Raw genomic sequence first — 25,942 nt, forward strand, 5'->3', positions numbered from 1 at the left:
AAGCCGGGAACTGGCAGAAAGAGAAAAGGCGGCAATGAATCAGCCCCACTGTGGAAGGTGGCAACGGCAGAGGAAGCTAGTACACTGGCGTGCTCAGAAAACGTGTCCAACACATGCACACTCACATAGCCAGACACGAGAAACCGTATTAGCTCAATCTTTCTTTCATGCTCTGAAGGCCGATGGGGAATAGAGGGAGGAGAATGAGCATATGGGGAGGGCGGGAATTCGGTAAGGGGGCAGTAAGGAAAAAAGATAAAAATAAAGAAAAGTGAAAACGAGATAAATGAAGAGAAACAAATTCTGGTGTTCTGTTGTATAACAGGATATCTATTATTATCATCAATGTTAAAATGCTACAAGAAAGGTTTTGGATATACATACTACAAATGAGAAATGCTTACGATATGGATATACTAACTATACTGATATATACATGTGTTCCTTAAAACATATAGTTATAAATGCACCATATTATATTGTAAATATGTAACATTATTATGTGTCAATCAAAAGCAAAAGTCCCAACAACAAAACTGAACACAAAGAATAAATTTAGTGTGCAAAGAAATGTTAAGTGACAGACAGAACTAATTACATATAAAGCATAGAGATTAAAGAGGAGGAGGTTATCAAGTCTGAATGAGAAGCAAGAGCCCAGTTGTTTCTGACTTCCCATTTCAGATCAGGAACCAAGCATTCTTGTTCCTGTTAGGAACTGGAACACACAAGGACACAGAGAGAAGGAATTCCAGTGTGATTCTTGTCTGGAAACCATTCAGAATAGACACATGCACATCAGAGTACAGCTGCTGCTCACCTGGTTTGGACAGTGGCATGGGTGGTGGGAAGAATCTTCGAGAAGGCTGAGGTGGACTACAAAGTGAGAAGGAAACATTCATTAGGACTAAACAGAGTTAAGAGTTGACATTAGTGACATGCTTCAATCTGTTTTTTCAGAGACAGGGTTTTTCTGTGTAGCTCTGGCTGTCCTTGAACTCACTCTGTAGACCAGGCTGACCTCAAACTCTAAAGAGCTTCTTGAGTGCTGGGACTAAAGGTGGGTGCCACCATTGCCTTTTATTTTTTATTTTTTTTAATGCTTCAATTTTTTAAGAAAATAGAAACACTCTGGAACAGTGTACTTCCTTATTAGTTATGCTAACTTCACCCTGAGTCTCCATTTCATAAAGAAAGGTGTCACAAATCACCACATGCGTGTCCTAGCTCTATTGCACCAACTTTCTACCCTATTAAGAACTTCTTACAACAAAAAGAAGGTGTTCAAAGTCATCTGGACAAAATTCAACTTGCTGTATCTCAACTTAGGGATGAGGTTAGCTACAGGAAGGCAGTGACATTTCAAGAGTTAGAATGGGGTAATGTATGAATCTACTACTCAGTTGTCCCTGAAAAAAGTTCTTTTCTGTAACTTGAAAAATAAAAGACCCAGAGACTGATATTTGGGTTCAAATTTTGAGCTCAATATCAGGAAAGTTCCTGGCCACTAGCTGTTACCTCTACCTCAGGCTGAATGGGCTGATCCTGCTGCCTCTCCTCAGCGTGGCTGGAGAATGAAAGCCTCCTACTGAATACTGAAGTCCCTGCTTCTATCTTTTATTCCCCTCTAGTGCTGGGATTAAAGGTGTGTGCTCCATTACTCTTTTAGACTGATTCAATCTCGGGTATACCTGGGTGGCCTTGAATTCAGATCTACCTCTTAACCCTGAGTCCTAGGATTACAGGTGTGTACCACCACCTCCTAGCTTCTGGCTGCTGGGATTAAAAGTGTGTGATCCACTACTCTTTTAGAATGGTTCAATCTCGTGTATCCCTGGGTTGCCTTGAACTCAGATCTGTCTACCTCTTAACCCTGAGTCCTAGGATTAAAGGGGTGTGCCTGGCTTCTATGGCCTATGGCTGACTTTGCTTTCTGAATCCCCAGGCAAGCTTTACAAAATCATAAAAATATATCACCACAAATCCCCTTTTTTGTCTAATACAGAAAGAAGAACTGAAGTTTGAACGCCAGGATCAGTCTCTGGGTCTTTTATTTTTCTTGTTACACTTTTCTAAGAACTAGGAACTAAGGACCAAAACAGCACCAATAATCCAAGTCTTCGCCCATCTTAACTCAAACCTGTTAAGATCTTGTCCTTGCAGATGGAGTGGGTGCTGCTGGTAATGCCCAAAGACCTCAAATACAATGGGCTTGGTTCTGATGTAGTCCACAAATGACTCAGTGACCTCCACTGCAATCTAGTAAGAAGAAAGTCAAGTGAGTCTGGGGTAGGGTTATGACAAGAAAGCACACGTTTGTGTTTCTAGCAGCCCTTCAGGATCGTTAGACATCCTGTACATGCTGGGTGCTTCACTACGCAGGCCTCCTACACCACAGGCCAGGTTTCCCTCTGCTTTCCATTCTAATGGGACGTTACCAAGCTTCAGCATACCAGACCTCCCACAGTGTAGTAGACCTTCCACTGTGCCACTACTCATTATTTCAAGACTATTGCTCTCGACCTGCTTTTTCCTTTGTTGTACCTCAGGCAAGGCCCAAGCAGCAACTCTGCTAGGAAGGCTTCCCTCCAAAGCCCAGGTGAATTAGTAGAAGAGGTAAGAAAAACACGTGTCAACTGTGGACTATGAGCAAGGTACAATACCAAATGTGATACACCCTTTCTTTTTTTCCCACCTTCTATTTATGCTACATCCTTCAGAAAACCTACCTTCTTTTTTCATAACCATTCTCCATCAATCAAAAAAGTACCCCAAGTCTTTGCATATGGAAATATCCCCTTTAATGAATACCATTTTCATGTCCCCTTACTCTATGACTATATTTCTTCTTAATTCTAAGGTCCTTGTGGTATCGTGAGTCAGTGGCTTGTTACACAGTTCATCAGCATTTATCAAACACATACTTTATTTCTCATTACAGATATGTATGTATGTCTATGTCTGTTTGAAACATGTGTATGTTGAGTATGTGAACAAGTACCCTCAGAGGCCAGAAGAGGGTTTTGGATCCCTTGGAGCTGGAGTCATATGCAGTTGCAGGCTGGGAACCTAACTCAAGTCTTCTACAAAAGAGGTACACACTCAGCTACTGAGCCATCTCCCTAGTCCCTATTTCATGCTTTACTTTAGTTTTATTCTATCTGTGATTGTCTTTTCCTCTTTCACTTCATACATTTGAAATTTGTTGTTTGTGCTAGAGTCCCAGTGCAGGACCTCATGCGTGTTAGGTAAGCACTCTAGCAGCTGGGCTACAACCGCAGCCCAGGCCCTTTCTCACTTCATAGAGTAGATGTGATTAAGAAAAAGAAAGGCAGTTTCATGAAGGCAGTGAAGATTCTGGATGCTACAGCCAGGCTTCTTTTGGTTTAATTCCATCTTTGCCTCTTCCCAGCTTTGTAATCTGGGTGAGTGCCAGGAGCTGCTTGGTGACTCAGCTCCCTCAAGTGCAGGGCAGGGTTATAACAGTCACGGTGTAGAAGTGAGGGCTCAATGGTGCAGAAAATGGGACAGGGACAAGACAAAAGAAATTTTTGCTTGTTTGTTTGTTTTGTTTTTTTCGAGACTGGGTTTCTCTGTATTGCTTTGGAGGTTGTCCTGGAATTTCATCTGTAGACCAGACTGGCCTCGAACTCACAGAGATCCTCCTGCCTCTGCCTCCCGAGTGCTGGGATTAAAGGTGTGCGCCACCACCACTCGTTGACAAAATGAATTCTTAATGAACATGGGAATTATGATGAAGATGACTGGCGTTTATACTTAATTAACTTATTTGTGTGAGCTTGGTGCTTGTGCATGTGGGAGTCAGAAGGAAGCTCGTGGAAGTTCTCTCCACGTGGGTCCTAGGGATGGAAGCTCAGTTGTCAAGCTCTTCAGAAAATGCCACATCCACTGAGCCATCTCACCACTCCCGAAAGATGACTTCTGAATCGAGTATGAATGAGATATACAAGTTGGAAAGCCAACTTCTTTGTTGCATGTATGAAGGTGTCTATTCATGTACGGAAAATGAATATAAAAGTCACAGCTACCAGGGAAATACTCTGCGTCTTAGTTACAGCTGGTATTTAATATCTTCTACATTACTTGTAAGCAATAATGTAAGTACTCCAGGTTTACAGGGTACTATGTTAACTTATCAAAACTCATATTAAACATGCTTATTTTTTCTAGGGTAGAAATATTTTTAAGAACACACATTCAAACGGATGGAAGATTTCAATGGTAGACTAGACCGCACACACTCACTGGGCCACTGTAATTCAATAAGAGACTGGCTGCTCCTCCCCTGAAGACCACCTCACTGGCCACCATCTCTACTGTTTGTTCTTTCTGAAAATTTTCATCATTCAAGAATAAAAGACAGTTCATATCTCACATGATCATCCTTCCTTAGCAAACAAAGTCAGGGTACATAAACCTGAGAGGTATGTGGCAAAATGTTCAGGCTACTCACATTCTGTACGTGATAAAAGCCCAGGGGACTTCCTCTTCCATTGTTTTTGAGGGGTTCAGTGGAGAAGGCTTCATCATGCCGGTGCAAAAAGCTTAATAAAAAGAGACAGATGAATACTCCATCAGAAGTCATCAGATCTGGTTTTGTTGCGAGACAGTCTCACTATGAAGCCCAAGCTGGCCACAAACTCACATAGATCTATCTGCTTCTGCTTCCAGGTGCTAGGATATAAGGTATGTGCACTATGTGTAGCAGAATCTGTTTTAAGAGCCCACTTTGGACTCTACAGTTAGAAGAATGCTAACAACGCAATAAAAAACTATAGTCTTTTTCTTTTGCAGAAGTTTTTTGTTTGATTATTTTACTGAAAATGAAATTATTTCAGGCAGTGGTGGTGCACACTTTTTAGCCCAGCTCTTGGGAGGCAGAGGCAGGCAGATCTCTGTGAGTTCAAGGCCAGCCTGGTCTACAAAATGAGTTCTAGGACAAGCTCCAAGAGACCCTACACAGAGAGACCCTGTGTTTAAAAAAAAAAAAAAAAAAGGCAATGGAATTTTATTATATAGAGAAAACTTACAAATTTGAGCCTCTGTAAGGAACAGTAAAACCATGCATGGTGGACTGGCCTAGGAGTCTACTATCTAGACAAGAGATTCTCAAAAGTCATCTCTCCCAGGAAGTTTCCTCTGACACAAACCTGATGGTTTTGTGTTCCCATGGCAGTAGGAACCTACTTCTCCTCAGAAGCTAAGATTTCACAATTATGTACTTATGTGCCTGTTTCAATAGATGGCAAGTGTTTATGCATAGGGCTTGATAACACATGATACTCTAAAAGGTCAACTAGGGAAAAATAATATATTTAAAATTTTTTGTTTTTTGTTTTCATGACATGGGTTCTCAGTATAGCCCTGGCTGTCCTGGAACTCACTCTGTAGACCAGGCTGGCCTCGAACTCACAGAAACCTGCCTGACTCTGCCTCCTAAGTGCTGGGGTTAAAGGTGTGCACCACAACTGCCCAACTTATTCATTAATTTTTTTTAGATTTATTTTAAGTGTATGTGTGTTTTGCTTGCATATATGCATGTGTACCACCACATGTGTGCCTGGTGCCTGTGGAGGTCAGAAGAGGAAGTCAGACCCCCTGGCACTGGAGTTAAGAATGGTTGTTAAGCATTTTGTGGGTGTTCAGATCTGAACCTGGGTCTTCTGAAAGAGCAATACTTTTAACCACTGAGCTATCTCTCCAGCTCCCAAGGCGGGGTGCTGAATAGTGGGGAAAGTATCAGTAGTATAATCTTGATTTTCACATTAGTTTACCATGTCTGACAGAGGACGACAGTACCTCTGCCAAATGCTCCAAATTAGTAATGATCAATGCTGCTGGCACTACAGATTTCTGTGATTATGCGTTACCTTTTTGAACTCTTTTTAAAATTACAAATTTTATTTTATGTGTCTGTACATTGGTGTATCACATTCATGCATATTTGTGCCCACAGAGGCCAGAAGAGGGCATCAGAGTCCCTGGAACTGGTGTTAGGAATGGTTTAAGTGCCTGGGACTTGGACGCAGGTCTTTTGGAGCAACAGCTAGTGCTCTTAATTGCTGAATCATCTCTCCAGTCCCTTAGGCAGCACCTCTGTTTTCTTCCTTTTCATCATGCCTGTCCTTTCGCCCTTATTGTTCCAGCACCCCACTCTATCACTCCCTCTCCTGGCCATATACTCTATCTGCCAGAGGCACCGTGGGTACTGGTGGGTCTGAACCACCATCTGAGACACTGACCGCCTTGCTGCTTACTATTCCAGGGTAACGCTACCCACACTTTCTCTATACACCTTTTCTCACTTCAGACTGTGGTTATTTTTCTTTACATTGTGTAATTTCCTTTTTCCAAGGTGTTTAATATGTATTACTGTTGGTTAGACAATTTGTTTAACTGTTGTTTCTTAAGAAGACGTTTTGTCACGAATTGCACTAAAAGTTACCGGTTAATCTGAATCAGATACTATGTCCCTGGAATAAGGGGACACAGAGTCCTCTGGCATATATTTGTACACTCCTTGGGGAACCCTGGGTCGGGTCACTCCAGTGTAGGGTTTGATTTCTAGTCTTATTTTGAGTGCAGAAAGTGTTCTTTCAAAGACTTGTCATCTCTTATCTCTCACATATGCAAAGCACTCCACAGCAAGGAGGAATCTCTGCAGTTAACTTGCTAGCTGGGCACAGGAAAGGAGAGAGTGGTTATTTTGAATGAGCAATGTGCCCCACAGGCTCACGTGATTTAACATTTAGGCTCCAGTTGCTGGCTGTTAGGGAGGTTATGGAGCCTTGAGGAGGACGTACGTCATTATGGGCAGACTTTGAGGGTTATAGCCCCCCCCCCACTTCCTGTTCTTTCTCTCTGCAACCCATATGTGAATAAAAACGTGACTGGCCAGCTTTTTGCTCATGTTGCCATGCCTTTTTCTCTGCCATGATGGACTCTATCGCTCTGAAACTGTAGTCTAAATTAACCCTTTCTCCTCTCTAAGCCTCTTTTTGTCAGGGTGTTCTATAACAGCAACAGGAAAGTAAGACAGGTGGCTTACTTGAACTGACAAAAGATGTCTGCATACTCTGGAAGGATCCCACTGGCCTGCAGCACAGTGACTCGGAAAGTGAAGGCACTGCCCAGTTTCAGGTGGTTACCAATCTCTTCAGAAAATCCTTCCATCACCATCTTCCCATCCAGCAAAGTGCCTGACTTCAAATCTAAAGAGTTAAATGACACACATTTGGTTCAGGGACTACGGAGAGGAGAGAACTGGCTGTTGTTTCTGTTTCCAGTTTCTAGCTGACCAAATCAATTATGCTGTTTGACTGTGGTAGTCAATGTTTTCCCCTTAAGAGCCTCCTCAGAGAAAGGGATCTGCCTACACACCCAAGTCATTCATTCGATTGACTTCTTCTGGAGGAGAGATAACTTCAGAACTCTGACCCTGTCCTTCCACGATCCTCAGTTCCTCCAAAGACAGGCCAGAACGAGTCATTGCAACGGAAGAAAAGTCACTCTGAAAGTAAGACAAGGCTAGATAAATGCCATATCCTTCCATTTCTTCATTTATTTTTATTTGTACAATAATACTTTTATTTGTACAACAAATAATTATTAAGTAAATGGAGTAAGAATTGTCTGAGCAAAGGCAATAAGTTAATACATTTATATCTTTGTAACCGTTAGACATGTCCTATATTTTACTGAGTAACTGTGGGGTAACCAGTATCTTAAAATTGCTTATGTTCTGGGCGAAGGAATTAGATGCCAGCATTGGACATTTTCCTCATAAATCCATTTACTTCCTTTTTTTTTTCCCCCTCAAGGTGTTCCTTCTTTCCCAAGCACTTACCTGATTAAAGTACTCGTTATCAAAAGATATTTTAGCTGTCCCTGACTGTCGAATCCCAGAGCCATAATCAGGAGCTTCTTCGTCCGCTAAACAGAAAGAAAGAAAGCCAGCAGAGACTGAATGAAAGTACATGTGTGTGGGGGGGGACAACTCTTAGTGAAATATAAGTTAGGAGGAAAGACATTAGTATAAGAATGAATGGCTCGGCAAAAAGGTTACAGCTGCTGCTTCCAACTATTTCTGTAGATTAAACACCTTCCTCCGCTCAAATGAGAATAGCTAAAAAAGAACTGGGTTTAGTCTTAGGTTTGTTCATAATGTCACACCTAGGAATTCTGACCCCTTAATATATTACCAAGACTATACTCAATAATAGCTAAGGAAGACTGAAACATTATCTTGACTTGTGGAAGAGACTTCTATAAAACTTAGTGTGGGTGACTATGTGACAGTTTTCTAAGGGATAAAAGCTGGGAGGATATTGTATGAAGCCCAGTATTTGAGTTAAGATAGAAAATGGCTGTATTCTTTCCTCAGAATGTTGGCACGATCATGGGAAGTGGAAAATAATTGAGCCATGTATTTATTACTTTTAGCAGTGAAATAAATGCCTTCTGTTTTGCTCTGTTTTAAGACAGGGTCTCATACATGAGTTAGGTGGGCCACAAATTCAGTCTGTAGCTAAGGTTGACCTTCAACTCCTGATCTTCCTGCCTCCACCTCCTCAATTCTGGGATTACAGGTATGTACCACTACGATTGGGGGGGGGGGAGTCTACTAGAAATACTCCAAGAGAAAACTAGGCAAGACAACTAAAGCCCTTCGTTACTCTGACTAGGTATGGTGGCTCATACTTGTGAGGACAGCACTCAGGAGATCAAGGCAAGAGGATTGGCTGAGTACAGGGTAACCTAGACAATTAAAATACAAAACTGAAATGCTCAACACCTGAGCCAGGCACTGCGGTGTATGTTTATAATCCCAACACTTAGGAGGCTGAGGGAGGAAGAATCTGAGTTTAAGGTCAGCCTAAGCTATACAGAAAAAACTCAAACTATCTCAAACCAAAAGAGCCTGTGACTTTTTTTTTCTTTTTCTTTTTTTTTTTTTAAAGAGGTCTTACTATGTATCCCTGGATGTCTTATGTAGACCAGGCTGGCCTTGAACTCACAGTAATCTGTCTGCCTCTGCCTCTTAAATGTTGAAATCAAAGGCCTGTGACTGCCTTTCTTTTTCTTTTTCACGTCTTACTATGTGGCTCAGGCTGGCTTCAAATTACACAATCCACCATGCTTATCTAAATTCCCCATCACTTTTACAAACTCAATAAAAGAGTTATTCATGTTACACACCATGTTTTCCAAAACAGCAATATCCCAGACTAAAGTGAAATCTCCTTACCATACTTGCAGTAGTAGTGGTTACATAGATAAAAACTGATAGATAGGAAGCGAATGGAAGCCTTCCCCAAGATGAGCACACACACCACCATTCATGTATATGACTCAAGTGTCACCTTCATGGAGCTAGCCTGTCTTTTCTTTTTGTTTGTTTTCTGTTTTTCAAGACAGGGTTTCTCTGTAGCTTTAGAGCCTATTCTGGAACTCTCTCTGTAGTCCAGGCTGGACTTGAACTCACAGGGATCAACCTGTCTCTGCCTAAGTGCTGGGATTAAAGGTGTGCACCACCACCACTCGGCTAGCCTGTCTTTTCAATGATTTGTTTCTTTTTAAAAAAAATTATTTTAAGTGCACTGGTGTTTTGCCTGCATGTAAGTCTGAGTGAGGGAGTCAGATCCTCTGGAACTGGAATTCCAGACAGTTGTGAGTTGCCATGTAGGTGCTGGGAACTGAACCAGGGTCCTTCGAAGTGTTCTTAACTGCTGAGCCATCTCTCCAGCCCCTATCCTGCTTTTTCTATAGGAAAAAATCCACAGGTCACATTTAGAAAAAGGTCACTCACCTGCAATGGCCTGCACAGCCACACGCAGAAATCCCCTCACTTCCCCCTTCTCGCTGACGATGGCCACCCTGTGAATCAGGGGCACTGGATACAGCAGGTTGCTCAAGTAGACAAATGCCCTATGAACAGAAACCCAGAGACAAACATCAGAACATCCTAGGAAGGACAGGTTGGTGCTTTCCGCTGACTGAGAATATTTCCCCAAACAGAGCCGGCTTCTGGGCCCTTTAAGATCGCCTCTGAATTCTGACATCTAAAATTGCCTCCAGTTGCTTTTTCACTACTGGATCAATCCATAAGCAAGTGTGAAGACCAACTTACACCAAATTATTCTCTTAAAAAAAAAAATCACACCATAAGTAGAAGAGTAACAATTGGAAGTAGATGAGTAGATAGATGGTCAAGGACTGTGATTTCTGCAGATCGGAGTGCACTGAAGGGTGCACCTCCAGAGGTAAGAATGGCTTCTCACCATACACAAAACAGAAAACAAGAGATTAAAAAAAGGCAGGGAAATGTGGCCGACACAGTTACTAGTTCTAAGTGGATTTTACATCACAGCATCATGAGTCTTTGTTTTACTTACAGTACTATTTAAGAGGCGAGACAAGCAGACATGCAGACAGAGAGGCTGTGTGGGTAGAAATTTCTGAGTAGTGAGTTTGCAGGAGAATGGGTATCAAGATAAATACTAAGGGAGAGGATACAGCCAGCCCCTATGGTGTTGGCCTTTGCTCCTCAAACCAAAGTCACAAATAAAAGGGAAGTTCCAAGTCTCCCCTGCTTCCTCTTTCTGTGTGGTCCTGGAGGAGAAACAGAGCCTCATATTGACTACATGAATCCTCAGCACTCAACTACAGCCCCCATCCCTTCTGAGAGAGGGCCTCACTGAATTTACTCAGGCTGGCTTTGAACTCCCTTTGCAGCCTAGGCAAGCGTTAAAATTCTCTGTCCTTCTGCCTCAGCCTTCAGAGTAACTGAGATTATAGGCCAGCACTTGAAATATTTCTAACACACTGACAAGTCTTACCATGTTTGTGCTTTTAAAAGGTTCACTATTTTGTATCTATCCGTATTTAATGTGTCCTCACTAGACTGTGGGTGTGTTGCAGGTGAGTGGGGGTGTGCCCCCAGAGTGTGGGCGATGGAAGACAGCTGTGAAAGAGTCTGCTCTCTTCCACCATGAGGGTTTCAAGGATCAAGGTCAGGCAGTCAGGCTTGGTGGTTAGTGCCTTTAGTGCTTTACCCTCGGAGCCGGCTCACCTGCCCCTGTTCTTTTTTTTTTTTTTTTTTTTTTTAAAGCAATTAAAACTGGTAATCACAAATTGGAAAAGCACTCGTTAAAATGATTGGAAGGAAAAGTAGAATCTAGTTCCTACTGTTACTCCTGTCTTCTCACTTGGCATATGCTGATCTTTGTACATAAAACAAAAGACAAAGAATAAATATTACACCAGGAAACTAAACATTACTAAACCTGACCAACAGGACTGTTGCTGCATCTCCCCGATTTGGCATTTACATTACAAAGAGAAAAGAATGAAGGAATGGATATTCAGGATTTCAACTCAAAACAACACAAGGGATTATGAAAATAGGTTTAAAAATGTTATGTTGATAACATTTAAGAACATAAATGAAGTATGAATGAAAAGCAAACAAAAATAACTGCGAATGAATAAGAAATTATATCATGATGTTTAATTCCCTTTCAGTCTGCTACAAAGCAAGGGAGGGAGTATTAACACAGAGGGTTAAACTTTTGTTGAACAGAAAGTTATATATGAAAATGTAATCTAAAAAGGATTACCAGTAGGATCAAGTACCACTACCTCATTGAGTATTTAAAAACTAAGAACTTGGCATATAGAAGCAAATGGCCGGTTTCACCCCAAAGGCAGTACACACACACAGACCACACTCCTGCCTCACCAGCATTCCAGTTGGTCATGCGCATTTACAATGTGTAGACCATTAAGAGGCATCACATCTCTTCCTGTAATTCTCTTTGCATGGACCCTCCATCCCATGCTTGGATTTCGCATCCTTAGGTCTACTGTAAATGCCAGGGCAGATCCTCCCAACATTATATGACTCAGTGACACACACACAACTCTCTCATCATGACTAAATTTGCATTTATGTCATTATTACTTAGTGTCTTCATCACTCACCACACTATAAGTCTGTGAGGGTAGGAACCATTTCTGGTTTTGCTCACCTCATCTGCAGAGGCGTGGCTTACAGTGACCACACTCAATATCTGGTAAGTGAACGTCCATATACATTAGAACCCAGGGATGTGGCCCACCCTTTGTCTTTACATAGAAGTGGAAAACTTTTCAGAAAAATGGGTCGTACAGGGGGTATAAAAGCAAGCATCTAACTTTACACTAGTTTGGCTTTTCAAAAGCAAACTTATGATGGAGACTGACTATATAGAACACTTAGCAAATCTCTATGTTAAGTATGATTATTAGGAAAAAAAATAAAAAGCACTCTTGTACATGTGTTCTTTAGAAACTTGAGCATGTTTTTCAGGACCTTGATATGTTAGGCAGACAATGTCACCGTCCCAAGAAGTACTAGTTTTTAAAAACATACATTCACAGGCATATCATGATAAAATATGCTGGATTGCACATTAAAGGTGACGATTCCTTCTGTCTGTGGCAAAGGCTTTTCTAAACATAGAAGCACTGAAGGCATCATTGTATGCTTCCATTTTTAGGAAAAAGGCTATGGCTAGGCAGAGGCATTGTCTCTGTGACACATGGATGAAATCACTAGACAGCTCTTTATCGTGTTACCAGAATGTAGCCTTTAGCCCAATGCTGTAAAAAGGTACTCCTCGGGAACTTCTAAACTAGAATTTCATGATTGACTCTGTATTGAATGTCCTTATACTTTGACCTAGCAGACTGAAGGAGAAGAGGGATGAGAGGGGAGAACATGTAAAAGACACATTAGCAGGAAACAATGTGAAGTTACATCAGCAAGAGAAACTAATTTGTCAACATAAAGAAAATCAGCATAATTATGGTAAAGCAGAAGGATGTCAGGTTAGGTGCTGGGAAAGGACACAGAACAACTACTTTTGCCCCCTTCAGCCCAGAAGACTAACACATATCTGACATTTCACCCCAAGTTATGATGACGGTTCATAACATCCCAACATGCCATAGAGAACAGCTAAAGGGACAAGCTCTTTTACTCTGCATACAAAGATTCACCAGAGGTGGCCATAGCCAAGAAACAAACCTACAAATGACTCAGAGGACACATGCAAAATTTTACAAGTGAGTTATATTTATAATGAAGTGCCAATAGGGAACTCTAACACCGCACACTATAAAACCAGGAAAGGATTTAGAACTCTGGCATGTCCTGTCACCACTGCACAACTGGGCGATGTTGCTCTTTTGGACAGACTGGCTGAGGGCAAAACTGGAGAGCTATTCCTCGCTTTCCTGGCTTCACCTTTTTCCAGGATCTTTTTGTTTGGTGATAGGATTTGAACCAGGGAAATCACTATTTCGTTCTCCCCAGCTCATCACCAACACTTCAGGCCCTTTCTCACAAGGCAGTGTTAGTTTTAGAACCCTAAAATCCAAGCAAATAAATAAATCAATTCCTCAAATATTCTCGATGAAAATCATCAGTGTAGAGTTGACTGCATTATATTTATTCTTGAATATAGTATGACAAAGGAATAAAAAAAGTACCTATCTTACTTAACCCAGTAAGTGTGCATATTAATGATTCTGACTTAACTCTTTCATAAAACTGACTCAAGATACAAATACTGCTAAGCAGAAGTCTTTTTTTTTTTTTCCTTTTGGAGACAGGGTCTCACTATGTAGCCCTGGCTCTCTTGGAACTCACTATGTAGATCAGGTTGGCCCTGATTTCACAGAGACCTGACTGCCTCTGTCATGTATCACTATGCCGGCTCCTAAGCAGAAATCTTAATGGGTTTTATTCACTTTGCTAGTATAGATAATGGAATATAAAAGATGGAGGGAAAAAAGGATTTTTTTTTAAAGGCTTCTTTTTTCCTAACTCATTTAAGTTTCTTGTCCTAAATTAGTGATAGGGGTGTTCAGGACTCAAGGGGCCTGCCTCCAGAGCACTCTGTCAGGATTCTCTTCACCAGGCCATGTAAGATGAAGTAACCTACTCATACTGTGCACTGTAGAATATGGCAGCTATAGGAGCTATTAAAAATGACTAAGCTAATGATCAAAGTCTGGTTCTACAGCCAATCTTCTTAGACTAGAGTGGAAATGTACTGAAAATAAGTAAAGCACTTTTTGTACACTACATGCTTTTCTCATTTTAATATAAAATTGCGTCTCTAGAATTCTAACACTAGCAATACACACAAACAATATTCATAGCTATATAAATACATCACATTTATTCATGGAGAATCTGTATGTAAAACTCACAGCCTGCCATATTAATTTAGGCTTCACTTCTATCTGAAAGCTTTTCTTTCTGCTCTTATCATTATCTGTTATGAATTCCACTAGGGGTCCAATACCACAAAAAACTAAGTCTGAATTGAGTCAGGAGATAAGTTACTAGTGCTTACTCACTGAACAGTGGTAGATTAATGCATCATTAACCTTAAAATTTTTTGTTTCTGTTTTTGTTTTTTCCAGATAGGGTTTCTTTGTATAGCCTTGGATGTCTAGGAACTAGCTCTGTAGACCAGGCTAGCCTTGAACTCACAGAGATCTGTCTGTCACTGCTTCCCAAGTGCTGGGCTTAAAGGTGAACACTATCATCAACAGGCTTTGTTTCCATTTTTTGAGACAGGGTCTCATGCGTCCCAAGCTAGCTTCAAAGCATAACCAAGTATAACCCTGAACTCTAATTTTCCTGTCTCCACCCCCGAGTGCTGGAATTCTAGGTGTGTACTACCATACCCAGCTTAAAGCAATGAGCATTCAACTACCAAAATTATGAAGAGTGGATGTGGACAGCAGAAATATGAGAACCTATGCATCTCTGACAGAGGGGCATGCACACCAAGAGCCGGAGATGATAACTCAGCTTGGGACCTCAAGGTAAAACAGTTTCATGTTCTCCACACAAATACCGATGACGGTGACAACACACAGCTTTCTGAGATTCATGATCGTACACTCTACAAGTTATTTCTGGCAGAGGTCCAAGACCTGCAGATAGGTTCAGAGCCCAGGTTCAACAAGACAGCCATTGTTGACCAAAGAGAGCTAGGCACTACTGATCCCTCTATAGGACCAAGTCCCCAGTACACCTCTTATTTCTGAGGGCCACAGATTCTTTAGCATAACCTCAGGCTTTCTCTGCTCCTGCTTTATGTCTCCTATGTGTCACTCAGCACATCCTTTAGAGATGAGGCATCCAGACCACAGTAACATTTGCTGACCCCATTGCATCTGAGTCTTAATTAGCGGGCAAGTTGGGTCAAGCAGTCCTCCAAGTAGTCTTCATTAGACGCTGTGTAGTGTACTGAGTAGACAGTGCCTCCCAGACGAAGCCTGCGCTTATCCCCAGCCACAGTGGCCTTTATAGACCTCTAAACCCTGGGAGGCTCAGGAAGGCCTCGGTGTCCATGAATTAAGTAGCTAAAGCAAGATTACCCTGATTGCACACAGGGTGTCTAGAAAAGAGCTGGTCCCTTTTTGCCTTTCTCACAAGAACCTCACCAACCTTCCTACTAAAATGAACCAAGGGGATCGGTCGTAAAATGGGTCATGCCCATCACTGAAGAGATCTGATCCCTCTTCCGTCCCTGCGTCAGAGCCGGTGTCATCCACGAATGCCTCATCATCAAAATCCTCCATGTCATCCTGCTGTTCATCAGCCAGTTCAGTGATGTCGGAATCGGCCGTGGAAAAAGTGGGGGAGGGTGTACGGTCGGCAAGGCGCTCATTCACACAGCCGTGGAAAATGGGGGAGCTAGACACCAGGCGAGACGCCGATTAAACACAGGCAGGGAGAGAGGAATAGTTGGTTAAACAGGGTGCTCAGGTACCAACAGGACAGAATCCACATGGTAAAGGCAAACAGAAAAGCAAAAGGGGAAAGGAGCATAAACTGCATGGGAAAGAGAGCAGGTAGAGCCTCAGAACAAGAAGAGCAGAGAGCATTCGTGAGTACAGCATCTCAGGTAAATGTTAACCACCAAATGCTCATGTTCTCCAGCTTACACAGAAGACTAGCATCCTGTCCCCAAGAACCACTCATAAGAGAAATAATAAGGCTTTAAGTGAATTTTCTTGTCAGCTCAGAGCAGAAAACCGAATGGATGAAACTGTGTATCAAACCAGCACACGCTTGAGTAAGATGTGTTTGGCCAAGCCCCACCTTTGCAAAGCCTAGTCTAACTCCCTCAAAGTAGAGTGGAAAAGTTGACTTCAACAAAATACTGTACTTCAGCAACTCCTTTTCAATCAGTTCCCTTTATATACTATCAGAGGGCATTAAAGAGTAACTCAAGATTCTGCAACTAGTAAGCTCAAAATTCACCGGTGGCTGGAGAACTGGCTCAGTGGTTAAGAACATGGCTACTCTAGCAGAGGACCCAGATTTGGTTCCCAGCACTCACATGGTAGCTCACAACCATCTGTAAGTCCAGTTGCAGGGGTCTCAAGGCCCTCTTTTGGCTTGAGTGGGCATCAGGCACGCATATGGTACACAGACATACATGTAGGCAAAATACCCATATACATAAAAAACAAAATCTTTTTAAAAAACTTATATAGTTCCCCGCTTTTACATTTCTAACCCTCTTGAGAACTAAACTGTAAATGCACCAAGACACTTGTTTTCATCAATGTTGAGAGTGATGCACTCATAAAAGAACATGAAGAGGCCTACCATGGTGTCCAATTAACTTGTCCTGGGTAATGACCAAAGAGAGACAAATGTCTTCGAGTAAAAGAAACGAGGACCAATCCGATTATGTAGCAACCACAGTCTGGTAACATCCACTGTGATTTCTATTTAAACTGTATGGAATTCAGAAAAGTTTTCTTTTTCTTCTCAGTCTACCTTGATCAACTACAAGACATTTTGTAGGCCAAAAGTCCAGGATGACTGTCAAATACTTTGGCTAAAAGTCTGGCAAAGCAATATGCATACTGTGAAGAAAATGTATTAAATAACACAGTGGTTCTGAGTGGATAAGATTAGAAAGGGGTGGCTTTTTGGTTTGTTTTGATTTTTTTTTTCTTCCAGTGCTGGGAATTGAACCTGAAGCATCCTAGGCTGAGATACAACCTCTGCCTGAGGAGCTTCTATGTTACTCTCTTTCCCACCTATGTTCTATACCAACATTATAAAAGGCAAAGTATCTGTTATTGCTTTTAAAACAACCAGATCCTTACATACCTTCCCACAAGTTTGAACCAGTGGAACCGATCGTAGAATGGATCGCTGCCGGTCATGGTCGTTTCGCTTTCGTCTTGGGCATTGGAAGTCATTTCACCTGCCCTGTCATACATCTCCCGCATTAAATCCAGCCTCTGCCTATTCACCAGATATGGGGTACATGGAGTTAAGACCGTGAGATTGCATTAAACACTGCTTTGGAAACTTCTTGCATACAAGACATTTGTAAGAAGCCACTCCTATTGTTTAATGCTATTAAAAACAGGCATAGCCTAAATAAAGCACAGAAATAAAAATTCTCAATATCCAAAATGTGTGAGTGTAGAGAGAAGCCGCCAAAGGGAAAATGGCCTACGTAGTCAGATGTTTTCAGAGGGGTGTGTGTGTGTGTGTCTGTGTGTGTGGGTGGGGAAGAAAGATGGACCTAATTTGACTAAACTTATAGTCACAGATGAACTTCAATGGTGTTTGGCATCTCAAATATAACTAGATAGTGGGACTTAGTTATATTAAATATAAAAGAAATGAGATGGTCACTTCCTTGTTTATTAAAGATTACCATGAGACCCAGCACTAAAGTAAGATCAATAAGCAAGTAAGATCTAAGACAGAAATAGAGAATTGGCTCATTTAAAATTTAAGAGGGCTTATGAAAGTAAATTTAAAAACAAACGGCAAAGTTGTCTGAGAAATGAGTCCCATTGATTTGAGAAAAAAATGGATGGATGATAACACTGTTGACTGGTCACAGCACTTAGAAACCACAGAAAAGAAACTGACATCATCTTCAGAAAGAAGTGAGTGTGAGGGAACCCGCTTAAGCAATTTACTTTTCTTCCCCTCAAGACAAGGGATTCTCTGTGTGTGGCCCTGGCTGTCCTGGAACTCGTTCTATAGACCAGGCTGGCCTTGTACTCAGAGATCCTCCTGCCTCTGCCTCTGAGTGTGGGGATGGAAGGCCTGCACCACCACACCTGGCTATTTTCTTTTTAGAAATAGTATTCTCCTACTTGAGTTTATCCAGAGACCAATAATGTGTTGCTCCATTCTTCAGGTCCTGGACTTCCACTGCCACCACTGTACGGGGGAAAGGTCTGTCCTCGTGAGCTTTTTCCATCTCCGCGGGAAGTAACTCCGGAGGCAAAGGGGAGTACAGCGTGTCAGTCAGCAGAACAAACTGAAACTGCACCTGAAGTGTGAGAGGACAGAGACGGACACGTGTGCACTTCACTATCTCAGCAGGTGACACTCACAGGCAAGGCTGTATAGCATGGCTAAGGGGAAGAGGGCAAACAGAGAGCATATGTCCAGTAAACAGCTGTGGCTAGCTGAAAAACTGGCCCCCTACATTTTAAAGGCAGGGAACAATCTTAATGTCAAACTAATGCATTTACAAACTTTGTTTTCCTGGAGTGATGATTTTAGTGGCAGAATGAAGACTCCTGTGAAACATAAACAGGAGACCAACAGGAGGACACAGTCATTTGCTAATGAGAGAAGATGCATACACAGCCTTTTATTCGAAGGCAGAGGATAACTACTAAGCTTGAAAGTGTTTACTATGTAGTAAAGTACTGTGACTGTACCGTATCATTGACTTCTTGCTATTCTACCTCGTATTTTTTTCCAACAAATACTAATTAAAAAGCAGGTATGACAATGAGAAAAGATACAGTTCCTGACTTTTGTCCACCTGATGAAGAGAATGGTCAATAAATAACTCCAAAGTGTTTCTGACATCCCGAGTGAAGAAGACACCTACCTGAGCTCACAGATGTAAATCTCTCCCCTAGGAGAAGATAATGAACTTTCTAGTCACGTAGTCTGTGTTTCTTCCTACTGTATGTCACAGCCCCCAGCTCTTGAGTTGTGAGGTAAACAGAAGAATCAAAGATTCCATGTGGAAACTTAACAACAATATTTGGATGCTGGAGGTTTATCTCAGTGGTAGAGTGTTTCCTAGGAAGCGCAAGGCCCTGTGTGCAGTCAGCAGCAGCAGCTTAGGTCTCCTGGCATGCCTGGGCCCTGCTAGTAGTGTTCCGAATGCATCCACTCTCCCTCATCTCTCGTCTCCCTTGGCGGCAGGTCCTGCTGCCAACCCAGGTTTGTAGAAGAGGCAACGGAGCTACGGAACTATCAGGTCAACTCAGCTGCTGCTGGGTAAACTGGCTGTCTGAGTGCGGAGCACATATACCTGTCTGCTGTTAATCAGTGCCATCAGGCCTCTCGGAAGAGGAACAAATTGATGACAAAGGGACATAAAGGTCTCAGAGGTATAAGCTAAGGTAGAGCACTAAAATAAAGCCAAGAATTTTTCCCTAGAAATCCAAGAGAAGCATTTAATAGATTTACCCAGCTCATTTAAAATACCCAGACTTGTAAAACGAGCCAGAAAACAACTATTGTAAATTTGTGGTTACTGCCCATGTTGTTGACACATGTGAGGAATAAAGCTGTGTCCCGGCTGAGAACAGCTGAGTCCCCGTGAACTGTCACTTTGGTGTGAGTGGACCCACCCTGCCTCCATACCTTCTTTTTCAGCTCCACACTGATGGCGTTGGCTTCCTTCAGGTACACTGCATTTCCCCAGAGCAAGTCCCTCAGTGAAGTAAACTGGTGAGACTTCCACTTCCGGAAGGCCCACTGGGCTAAGTCAAACTCATGCTGTGTCCAGGGAGCTGGAAGGGCAGAGGAAGCACACGTAACAGTGACTTAGTGACCACGAGAGCCTCGTCCCGCCTCCATCCTACGTACGTCTCACAAAAGTTACCATCAAAACAACATGGCTCTGGGTTGCCTGTTTGTTTGAGACAGGGTCTCATGCAGCCCTGCTATGTAGTCAAGAGTGGCCTTGAACTCCTCATCCTCCTGTTCAACCTTCCAAGTGTTGGGATTACACACATGCCTCTTATTCAATGAGTTTTTTATTATATTAATTTATTGTAAACTTTCCATTGCAGTTATTTATTTACTGGGGGGTAGGGGCACGTGCCACAGCTGCATACAGATACAACTGGTGGTGGTGGCATGCGCCTTTAGTCCCAACACTTGTGAGGCAGAGGCAGCCACCCTATAAAACACCGCCTAGAGTTGCAGCACTGGGCATCTTTTAACGAGCTCAGTGCAAGATCAATAAACCGCAGGGCGAATCTGAGGAACCCAGGGTTGTAACCAGCTAAAGGCCTGACTTGACAACATTGGTCCAAAAAGACGAGGCAATGTTTCAGGCTACAGCTCTCACCTTCTTCCTCCTCCTCTTCCTCTTCAGTTGTTTCTGCAGCCAGAGAGCGAGTCTCCACCTGCCTCTGCAAGGCCTGCAATTTACTCTCATAGTCCTGAATGAAAAGAAAGGAGATAACATGTAGAGAAGGGAGGAAATAAGAAGGAAAGGGAAAAATTGGAAGGAACTTTGTGGGGAACACAGACAGCAAAGGCTAAGGACAAGCACAAGGCGGCAGGGTGGGTGGGGAACAGTGTCTTACACAACAATGATTCCAGAGAAAGAAAATACCAGGGAAGAGTAAAGTCACCAGTGCCCTCTGAAATCCCAATCTCCTAACAACTATTTGAAAAGGAAGGTAATTAAGACTATAGAGTTAGAAGCTCCTTGTGGCTGGAAATTAAAAGCCCACAGTACTCCTGGACTGAAATAGTTGTTATTCATGAGGAATTTTATTTTAAATATATACAAGTATATGAATTACAATGAGTACAATACAAATCAGGGTTATCGGCTAGTTCTCCGCCTGGCTCGTGTATTCGCTTCTCTCATGTAAGGATTTATTGTAATTTTAAATTATGTGTCTGTGTGTGGGGCTGTGCATGTGTGAGGGCAGGAGCCTGAAGAGGTCAGAACAAGGAGCCCGAGTTACAGGACGTTGTGAGCAGCCTGAACTGGACTCATGTCCCCTTCAAGGGCAGGACATGCTCTTAACTGCTGAGGCATCTCTTCTGCCCTGCTCCATGTATTTTCAATACAAGCAGTATTACCTCAAAGGGGGCAAAGTTTGTTGCATGACGGGGCAAACATTCTTGTTCTTTTTTAAATTAAGATTTGTTGATTTATTATTATTGTTGTTGTTGTTAATTATTAAATGGGGGCCTGAATTTCAGGACTAACAAATGATCTAGTTAAGTCTTATACCTCCAGAAAGCTGTCTTTCCTAAACAATAATTTCTTCATCTTTAAAGATTTTAGTATACGATCTTCTTACCAAATGGCTAGAGAAGGATCAACAACAGATAACGTGTGAAAGATGCTGTAAATGGAATTATGCTAATCAAACTGTGCCCTCTGTGTGTATGCATGTGCAAACATGTTTATGTGTGTGCGTTCAGGTGTGCACACATATGTAGAAACTACAGGTTGTTATTGGTATCTTCTTTATTGCTTTCTCCATTTTTAAAATTTTAAAATCCTATTAATTCCTTTGCTTGCTAATTTATTTATTTACTGTATTGTGTGTGTGTGGGGGGGGCACACGTGCTGCAGTGAGGGGAGGTCTCATGACGAGTTTTAGCAATCTGTCCTCTCCTTCTACCACGTGGGTTCCTGAGATGGAACTCAGGCAGCAGGCTTGGCATCAAGTGCCTTTGCCTGCTGGTCCATCTCACCAGTCCATAATAAAAGATTTTTAACAAGCCATAACCAATTTAACGTATAGATGTTGACTGAATCTCAGATTAAAACACACATTCTTTTTTTTTTTTTTTTTTTTTTTTTTTGGATTTTTAAGGTAGGATTTTTCTCTGTAGCCCTGGCTGTCCTGGAACTTGCTTTGTAGACCAGGCTGGCCTCGAACTCACAGAGGTCCACCTGCCTCTGCTTCCCAAGTGCTGGGTGGCATGCACCACCACTGATGCTTGCCTAAAATACACATTCTTTTAAAACCTGTATTTTTGAGATAATTAAGAAGAAATTATTTGTCTGTTTGAGACAGGATTTTGCTGTATAACAGCTCTGGCTGTCCTGGAACTTGTTTGGTAGACCAGGCTGGCCATAAACTCACAGAAATCCATCTGCCTTTGCTGGAGTAAAAGGCATGAGCCACCACATCAGGCTAAGAAGAGGTTTTTGAAATAGATGTATATTATATGATGTAGAACTAGCATTAACTTTCTTGTATGATAATCATATAAATATAGAAGCATTGATTTTAGAATATAAATACAGAAACATCTAGGAATCAACTATCATGATGTCACCAATTTTCAAACTAATGGGAAAAGGTGAATATCAAGGGGCTGGTGAGACAGTTCAGTGTTTAAGAGCACTTGCTCTCTTCCTGAGGACCCAGGTTCAGTTCCCAGAACCCACATCAAGTGGCTCACAACAGCCTGTAACTCCAGGTCAAGGAGATCCAATGCCTTCTTGCCTTGGCAGGAACCAAGGTGCATATAAACTCATAAAGGTGCATTGTGTACAAATAAATTAAAAAATGAATAAATAAACCTTTAAAAAACTAAAGTTGATTGTACTATTTTTTTTCCAGCTTGTCTGCAGTCTTGAAGTTTGAGTTGGCTGGCCATTAAGTATTTTCCCCTTACAGACTGTTTATAATATGGGATTCTTCCAGCAAAAAGCAGTGTGTCTGCTGTTTCATCAAAAATCACCAGGTAGAAAAGCTACCAACATTTTATCTTGGGGAATTATTCAAGAATAAGTCTGTAAGCTGGTCAACTACTAACCAGAGTAAAGTCTAAACTCTGCCAGCTAAGGTGTGAGGATGGCTTTCCCTAGAGGCTCTCGCCAGGCTTCAGTGGGAGTAAGAGATCTCTCATCACACTCAGGATGGAGGAAAAAACCAACCTCCAATGAAATTTTGATCAGAATGTGGTAGTTCAAATAGCAAAACCATTTTTTTGAATTGAAGCCCTTCATCAAATCTGCTTATAAGCTTCCAAGAATATTAGTGTGCCACAGGGTGTGTGCACATGTGTGATGTGTGTGCATGTGTCCCCCAGAGGCCAGAAGGTGGTACTGGCTAGAGTTACAGGTGATTGTGAGCTGTCTGACATGGGTACTAGAAATCCAGCTCTAGTCCTCTATAAAAGCAGCAAGTTCTCTTAATCCCTAAGCCATCTCTCCAACCGCTAGACAAACATAGTCTGTGTTCTTGCTAAGTACCTGATGCTACAGACATAGAGGCTAGTAAGAAAAAGATCCCACAGGTGAAGGGTAAAAGAGGTAGCAAACATTAAACATGGTACACACTATAATTTTGGTAGAGAGAAGCATTCTGAAGATTATAAAGCAAGGTAGAAGATAGATGAGGAAATAACAGGGAGAAGAAAAGGAATGAGAAGAATTTTAGATTAGGTGATAGGGAAAGTATATGACATCAGCCAAGAGATAGGAGAGGTTGCTTTCATCCCTAGAGGTACCGGTTACAGCATCCTGTATTATTCTCTCTTGGCCTGTGACACAGCACTGACAAACACCAGTGTGGTTATCTGTCCAGTGACTGCTTCTCTGTAATTCTGAGTTTCATAAGGACAGGGACTATACTGTCACCTACCACCTAAGCCTCTGGTGCATCTCTCTTCCAGACAGAGACAATCAATCAAGCCTTCATCTTCTATATCAAAAGGACTCAAATTTTTTTTTTCTTTTAGATCCAGACCCAAAACACCATGACTTGTGGGCTAGAACCGGAGACCAAACCACATGGTCAACAAAGCTTAAAGTACTCTGAAGGATTAGGAGCAGAATTCAGTGGTACATCACTTGCCTAGCACATCCAAAGCCCCATTTGGTTTTATCCCCAACACCCATTTAAAAATGTTACTATTTTGTGGTGGTAGCAGTTAGCAGTATGCCTGTAGTTTCAGCACTTGGGAGGCAGAGGCAGGAGGATCTCTGAGAGTTCGAGGTAAGCCTGGTCTACACAGTGAGTTCCAGAATAGGCTACAAAGCTACACATAGAAACTCTGTCTTAAAAAAAAAGTTATTTTTTTTTAATAGGAAAATGCTTTTCAACCCCAGTTCTACCTCAACAGTTTTGGATTTCAAAGATACTTAAGGGATCAGACATCACCAGGGTACTTTGGATGCAAATGATTGAATTTCATACAGGCCTAGTCAGTCATTAATTCTGGGGGGTGGAACCATCACCCTATGTTCTCACGAGACCTCTAGGATACTGTGGCATTACACTTGAGAAGAATTAGTCCGAGTCCTGTGTGTACAAATGGCCGGTGAAATGAACACAACAGATAAGGCCCTTACTCAATATTAGGTTACATTTTCACGAGAGAACCAAGCAGGTGCACAGACAGGCTAACCACAGGTCGTAATTATTAAAATAATGTGAGGCGATAGGCTGCTTGTCTAGAAAACACAAAGCCTTAGATTCAGTCTCCAGCACCATTCAGACTCGGTGTGGTACAAGCCTGCAACGTGAGCACCAGGGAGGCGGAGGCAGGAAGAGCACAAGCTCAAGGTCATCTTCAAAGATGCAGAAGGGTCAAGGTCAGAACGGGATATATGAGACACTATCTCAAAAAGCCGTTTCTTTATTTTGAGACAGGGTCTCACTAGATAGCTCTCTGACTGTCCTGGAACTCACTGTGTAGACCAGACCAGCCTCGAACTCACCAAGATCTGTCCGCCTCTGCCTCCCAAGTGCTGGGAGTAAAGATGTGTGCCTCAGTGCCTGGCTTGGGTGAGCTGGGGTAGGGAGAATGGCACAGAACCGGGAAGAGGTAAGCATGATAGGAAACAACATGCTGTCAACGAGGACCTGCAAGTGAGGAACGAAAGGCCAGAGCTATGTGCACTGTGATATTGTCCGGACATGAGACCAGACGTGGGCGAGGAGCCACAGTATGTAAAAGCTCGTAAACAATGCTACAGTTCGGGGTAGAGAGTACAATGGGAAGCCCATGAGGCCACTGACAGGAAGAAGCGACTTAGATTTTAAGAGGACTCTGGTTACTGCATGGGCGGTGAATGGCAGAACTCAAGAACAGAAGCAAAGATACAAGTCGGGCTACTAGGTGAGAGGTGATGGTGCCCAGTTTGGTAACCCTAAGATGATAATTTAGAGAAAATCAAAGTCACTGCCCTGAGTTTTTTAGATATGCAGATTTTAACAGAAACTTTAGCTTCAAATGACAAGCTATAATCAGCAAGCAATCACAGGAAGGAGGATATGCATACCCCAGGCGACACCTCACACCCTGTCAACATTTAAATGTGCCCCCCATGAGGAGGAGGAAGACAACCTCAGATCTATGTCTGCTTCCCAGGGACCGGACAATTTTTTTTAAGCAACAGTTCAAAACAATTTTTAGACTTATTTTATTTTATGTGAATGAATGTTTTGCCTGTCTGTAGGTCCCTGGAATTGTGGTTATGGGTGACTGTGAGCCTACACCCCCACCCGTTTTTTTTTTTTTTTTTTTTTTTTTGGTTTTTTTTTTTTTTTTTGAGAGAGAGAAACAGGCCCAGGAGATCTCCCTGTGTTCGTTCCCTCAGTGCAGGGAGGACAGAAGTGAGCCATCATATCCAACCTATGACATTGTTTCTAAGATCAAAACAGCTCCCATCTTCTCTCCCTCTCATCTCCATCTCCGCACTCTTGGAGGAGGAACACTCTCGCCTGAATCAAGCAGCAGCTTCCCAACTGGCCCACATGGTTCTGGGCTTGCCTGCCTACAAGCTACCTTATGTGTCAGTGATTTTTAACCTTCCTAACGCTGTGACCCTTTAATACAGTTCCTCAT

The 25,942-nt window shown here is 42.2% G+C and overlaps 1 protein-coding gene across 15 annotated transcripts in view; it reads right to left on the bottom strand.

The window, feature by feature from the left end:
* Kif1b (kinesin family member 1B) overlaps positions 1 to 25,942 on the bottom strand; it is a 132,390-nt gene that overhangs the window by 28,659 nt on the left and 77,789 nt on the right. For 12 of the 15 annotated variants that reach the window (XM_051173989.1, XM_051173982.1, XM_051173988.1 and 9 more), the window contains 12 exons: positions 20,457 to 20,550; positions 19,745 to 19,893; positions 18,226 to 18,404; positions 17,216 to 17,353; positions 15,533 to 15,781; positions 9,830 to 9,948; positions 7,868 to 7,953; positions 7,402 to 7,531; positions 7,070 to 7,232; positions 4,475 to 4,565; positions 2,141 to 2,259; positions 821 to 876 (listed from right to left, as the gene is read on the bottom strand). In XM_051173989.1, the coding sequence (XP_051029946.1) occupies positions 821 to 876; positions 2,141 to 2,259; positions 4,475 to 4,565; positions 7,070 to 7,232; positions 7,402 to 7,531; positions 7,868 to 7,953; positions 9,830 to 9,948; positions 15,533 to 15,781; positions 17,216 to 17,353; positions 18,226 to 18,404; positions 19,745 to 19,893; positions 20,457 to 20,550 (1,573 nt within the window). The remainder of the gene's footprint in view (positions 1 to 820; positions 877 to 2,140; positions 2,260 to 4,474; positions 4,566 to 7,069; positions 7,233 to 7,401; positions 7,532 to 7,867; positions 7,954 to 9,829; positions 9,949 to 15,532; positions 15,782 to 17,215; positions 17,354 to 18,225; positions 18,405 to 19,744; positions 19,894 to 20,456; positions 20,551 to 25,942) is intronic. The other 3 variants (XM_051173992.1, XM_051173993.1, XM_051173995.1) reach the window with 1 other exon arrangement.

This window comes from Phodopus roborovskii, unplaced genomic scaffold (assembly GCF_943737965.1).
Source record: "Phodopus roborovskii unplaced genomic scaffold, PHOROB, whole genome shotgun sequence".
Classification (NCBI taxonomy): domain Eukaryota; kingdom Metazoa; phylum Chordata; class Mammalia; order Rodentia; family Cricetidae; genus Phodopus; species Phodopus roborovskii.